Below are 5,362 nucleotides of genomic sequence, written 5' to 3' on the forward strand. Positions count from 1 at the left end.
TTTTTTAGATACTTTTAAAATGAAAGTAAATCATCCAGTTTAAATATTGCATTCCTGTATCCAAAACCTGTGTGTTTTAATTATTATTTTTTTTTTCTCAGACCTGGAAAACAAGATGGTTCACTTTGCACAGAAATGAACTGAAATACTTCAAAGACCAGATGGTGAGAAACATCGCAATCCATTTTCCCTTTAAAAATCAACTCTCTAGATGGAAGAAATATCTTCCCTTAAAATCTCTGAAATTCTCTTCATGTCCACCTGAAACACCCAACAAATGATTGGAGATATGAGTTCTTGATTCCTGATGTGAGCAGAATTCTTTTGCAAAGATGAGATGCATATTCCAAAAGTTGCTCTTTTGGACTATAGCTCCTCAAGGCACATAATTACTCTGGGTTAGGACAATAGAATTGTTCTCTCACCACAGTTTATTAACTGTCTCTCTGCAGCAATTTCCCCCTTTATTAAAAATCAGTTTCTATCTCCCAGGTCCATTTTATTAGGCCAATTTAAAATTATTCAGTTTTGTTTTCCTTATACAAAATTTCTGAGAAAGTAGAAGTTTTAAAAAATGTGAGAAAAATAGGACTCTCATGTTTTAAAATCCATCTTCGTGAAATATAAATTGATAAAGGCAATCTCTTAATTCCCAGTCTCATCAAGGCTAATTCCAAAACCAGGCGGTGTGGGACTTCTGTTAATCTCTTCTGTTATCGGTCCTCTTAGTGAAAGGAAAATTGACCGTTGCACCTAGCAAAAAACTTGTTAGGGGAAGAAATAATGGACAGATTTGTGTGTTTTTTATGATGATATAGGTTTTTTTGTTTTGTTTTCTGTTTTTCTTTTTTTTTAGTCTCCAGAACCAATTCGGATCCTAGACCTAACAGAATGTTCAGCTGTACAATTTGATTATTCACAGGAAAGGGTAAACTGTTTTTGGTAAGTTGTTGTATAAAGGAAATGTTTCTAAAAGTCTTCTTGCCAGACACTTAGTTTAGCTAAGGAGTAAAAAGCTATGTGTCTTACTCTCTACAATGCAGGAAGGTGCATACTTGTTAGGAGTGCTCTCAGCTGAGTGTGACATAATATCTCATTTAAAGTGGCTTAAACAAATGAGCAGGTCAATTGGGTTTAGGTTGTGCACTGCACAAGTAGAACACGCATAAGAGGATGCCATTCACATCCTAGACAGCTTCATTTCTTTGAGAATTGTTCCCAATTTTAATTATAAGTTTGTTGACTCTAATGATGGGTGGTTTGTATTCTTAGGACAATTTATGGCAGATGGCACCAAAAGTGTTTTGTTCTAATATAATCAAGTATAGTATGAAATTTTTCTAACTAGGAGAAGTATCTTGAGAAAAGAGTGTCTTATTCCCTCTACCTTTTATTTTAGAGTTTTTCGAGCATACTCAAGTTGAAAGACCTAAATATCTGTGTACCCTTCACCTAGATGCTTCAGTTATTAATACTTTTTCATATTTGCTTTATTCTCATATATTCACTTTTTTCCTGAACCGATTGAAAGTAAGTTGCAGACATCATTGACTTTCCCCCTAAATACTTGAGTATGTGTCTCCTAAGAATAAAAATGTCACTATAGACCCATAATATCATTATTACACCTAAGAAAATTAACATTAATTCTGCAATATCAACCAACAAAGGATATCTTTTTAAAATTCACAGAGAGGTGCCCCATGAGCTAGCAGAGGTTTATTTTTGTCGTAACAGGAAGTCAGGAGGCACGCAGCTACCACGACAAGGTCAGGTCCAATGTCTCTACAATTCTCTTGGCATTTTCTGCTGGCTACTTCAGGACCCAAGTGGCTCCTACAACTTTAGGCCTCGTGTTTTCAATGAAGCACAAAGAAAGATCTAGGAATGGTGTCAGCCATGTCTGTTCCTGTTTATCGGGAAAGCCAATGTTTCCCCAGAAACTCCCCATCGGATTTCCCCTCATAGCTCATTGGCCAAGACTGGGCGCCGTGGCCATCCCTGGCAGCAGGGAAGGCTAGAAAAGAGTGATACTATGATCATAATTGGCTTAAACTAATTAGGATTTATTGCCTGGGATTCCGTTTGCAAGAAGAAAGGGAAAATTATCTGCATTAATAGGCAATTAATAATGTCTCCCCGAGGGAGTACCAAACAACGACGATTTCAGAAACCAGTTTCATAGTGTCTGCACAATGTCAATATCACTCCCTCCCCACCACTGCCCACCGCGCCTCAGCTGGACCTCACGTCAAGGTTTACCCTCCATACATGGGCTGTTACCTCTTACCTGTTCAACATTAATTGCTGATATCAACAAAATATGCTGCCGAGGCTTTAGGATATAGAAACCCTTCTGAAGTCTTTTTTTTATTTTTTTCACAAAAGGAAAAATGATTTTTAGTATTTTGCATCTCAACTGTTAAGTACAGGAAGTATGGGCAAGATACAAGTTAGGGCTGACCTTATGACTCACATGATTTTGGCTACATAGCAGAGACAGTCAAATGGAGAATGAATATACACCTAGGGAAAGACTTTCGTGCCCATAGAAGGTTCATCTTCCCTCCAGCAGACACTAGCTCTTGGGCAAGCGATGGGAAAAATAACTAGTTGAGAAGTCTTACTATCTCTGTTTCCTGTCCTAATAATTGGAACTTCCTGCATCCACAGAAGGCAGAGGTATCCTCACTGAAGCAAACTAACACAAATGAGTTCTTTTAGCAAACTCTCTTATCTTGCTTATTCTTTGAACGATAGCATGGGTTCTGAATCATTTGAGAGACCAGCTGGATAAACATGTGGGACATGAGCAACAAAAGGATGGGGGCGGTATCCTGGACATGTTTCTCTCTTCTTTGAGGTCTCATTAGAGTATAGGATCTGGCCTGTCATGATAAGACGCAGCTGCAACTTCCTCAACGTGACTTCAGTTTGCTGGCAGGAATAGTTCCATATATACCAATCCTCCAAGTTGCTTATCGGGGCTCTTTATCAACTCCTTTATCCCTTGGAATATTCTAATTAGTGTTCAGCTGATACACACACACACACATACACACACACACACACACACACACACACAAACACACACATACAACTAACCATCTGGAGTAGCTGATGTTCTTTCTTTTTTATCTTATCAGCTTAGTCTTTCCATTCAGGACATTTTATCTCTGTGCAAAGACAGGAGTAGAAGCTGATGAATGGATCAAGATACTACGCTGGAAACTGGTGAGTTATAAAAGTCTCCAGATGCCTGAGAAATAACAGGTTGATGATTTCCAATGTATTTCTGTTGAAAGAGTCAGACCATCCCGAAGAATCACAGGATGTCTACTTGCAGGCTTGTGGAATAGTCTGTTCCTTCTTCTAGGACGTGGGAAGAGACAAAGACAGAGATATGAAACAGGAAGAATGGAGCTGTGTGCTGGTCTCAGCCCAAGCCTCAGCCAGGTGCCCCAGCAACTATAGTCACCCCTCAAGTTGTGCAGGTTACCCCAGTTTTGTCTGGGGTAGGACATTTGGGACCAGAAGGTCTCACAGAGGAAAGTTAAAGTATTTCTCCAGTTGAAAAGTCTTTTAAATTGTCAGAAAAGGAAGCTTGTCAGAAGAACTTAGCTAAGTTTCCAGTGTGAGTTATCCACTTTGTGCAGGTCGAGGATAAAAAGGTGGCTTATTTTACCTGCTTTCTAAACACCTCCCAGGGGAAGACAAAGGAAGTGCTGATAAAATTTACCAGTCTCATACATTTTCTGCATGTGTTTGCAAGTTAGTAAGTTATTAGCCAAGAACTTGTCCTTACAGATGACTAAAATTTCCTGGAAATACTGTCTTGAAACCCTTGATGTTTTCAAAAACCATTTTTCCTAATTGTTTTTTGTGAAATTATCCACTATATAGGTGCTCTTTCGAAACTGAGAATCTTGTTGAAAATTCCTTTCTAGATACTTAGACTTTTGCTTCTGTTTGTCTTTTCAGTTTGAAATTTAAATAAATATACCACTCACTTTGAAATTTTTCCAATATATTTGATATTTAGTGTGGAGATACTTTGCCATATGAAACCTTTGCTCAGATATGAATTAATTTTTTATTCTTTCTGTTTTGTAATTGTCCAAGTGACGCAAAATCATTATAAAAATATATAAAATGTACGCACTTTTAGACTTCTCCTTATGTAAATATTTAAACACAAAATTTAATTATTCTCTAGTGTTCTTTACTCATTCTATTTAACAATATGTTATGAACATCTTTCCGTATCAATAATTTCAGATCTATATCTTTCTTTGAGTCATTGAATAGTATTGTATTTTATGTTTTACTACAAATATTAGGGCAATTCCCAATTTCTACATGTTTTAGCAATCACTTTACAATATGCGTTCTGAGAAAAATACAGAAAACAAGATTAGAAACTTGGTGTGGGGCACATGATATTAATAATTAATTTATAGTTGTATGACTTCCTTGCTAATCAGTATGTCTTATTTTAAGTTTGTTAGAAGCCGGAGTTCATTATCTTAAAATCACTCAATAATAGATACACATACGTGTGTTTTATTACAGTCACAAATAAGAAAACAGCTCAACCAAAGGGAAGGCACAATCCGATCTCAGTCATTCATCTTTAAATAGATCTTTGTCAGCGAGCACCGCCCTGGCCCAGGACATGGTGGAACACGCCCCGATGCTGCGATCCATAGCAGGCTTCAGACCAAAGCTGACTAAGGATTTTTCCCTAAAAACAAATCAAAAGCAGGTACTGTTTGGGATCCACGTGCCACGTTTGCTGACTCACGGGAAACTGCTGTCCTTCCAAGATGTCGCCGTCTCCTTGAGAAAACTGAAGCAGTCGTCGTTCTGATAGAAACTGATCACACCCACTCTCAGAACACACAGTGTAAGACGAAGGGTTTGTGTTTTCACTCACTGTGGTCCCCAAGCCTGTCGACATCAGGGGACCCACAGTTGACAGGAGTCTCGCTCTGAGTCATGGTCAGCCCCTGTGACACCCAGGTTGTGCTATTAACCAGGAAGGAAACCGTTGTATACTTAGAGGCCTAGACTACTTCTTCAGAAATTATATTGAGATAGCAAACATCAAAGATTTTCAGGGGAAAGGTTGTTTTTTTGCTTTTTTTCCCCCTTTATGCAAAAAACAAAAACAGTTTCCAAAACTAAAATGGAAAATGTTTGTGGTATTTATTTTCTCTTTCTAAAAGGCTCAGAAACGCAGTGGGTCCTTCATTTCTAATGACAAAACTGTGAGAACTAAATGGGCAATGAGATAGTACAATAAAGATACATGAATGTACAATTTTAAAAACATCTCTTTCAACCATTTGGGGGAAATGTT

General features: G+C 37.8%; 1 protein-coding gene across 1 annotated transcript in view; it reads left to right on the top strand.

The window, feature by feature from the left end:
• The window catches only part of DAPP1 (dual adaptor of phosphotyrosine and 3-phosphoinositides), a 70,009-nt gene extending 64,904 nt beyond the window's left edge, over positions 1–5,105 (top strand). The window contains exons 5-8 of the mRNA XM_012641077.1: positions 102–164; positions 857–942; positions 3,147–3,234; positions 4,573–5,105. Coding sequence (XP_012496531.1) covers positions 102–164; positions 857–942; positions 3,147–3,234; positions 4,573–4,641 — 306 coding nt within the window. The 3' untranslated portion in view covers positions 4,642–5,105. The remainder of the gene's footprint in view (positions 1–101; positions 165–856; positions 943–3,146; positions 3,235–4,572) is intronic.
• Positions 5,106–5,362: the final 257 nt, after the last annotated feature.

Source organism: Propithecus coquereli, unplaced genomic scaffold (assembly GCF_000956105.1).
Source record: "Propithecus coquereli isolate 6110/MARCELLA unplaced genomic scaffold, Pcoq_1.0 Scaffold161, whole genome shotgun sequence".
Classification (NCBI taxonomy): domain Eukaryota; kingdom Metazoa; phylum Chordata; class Mammalia; order Primates; family Indriidae; genus Propithecus; species Propithecus coquereli.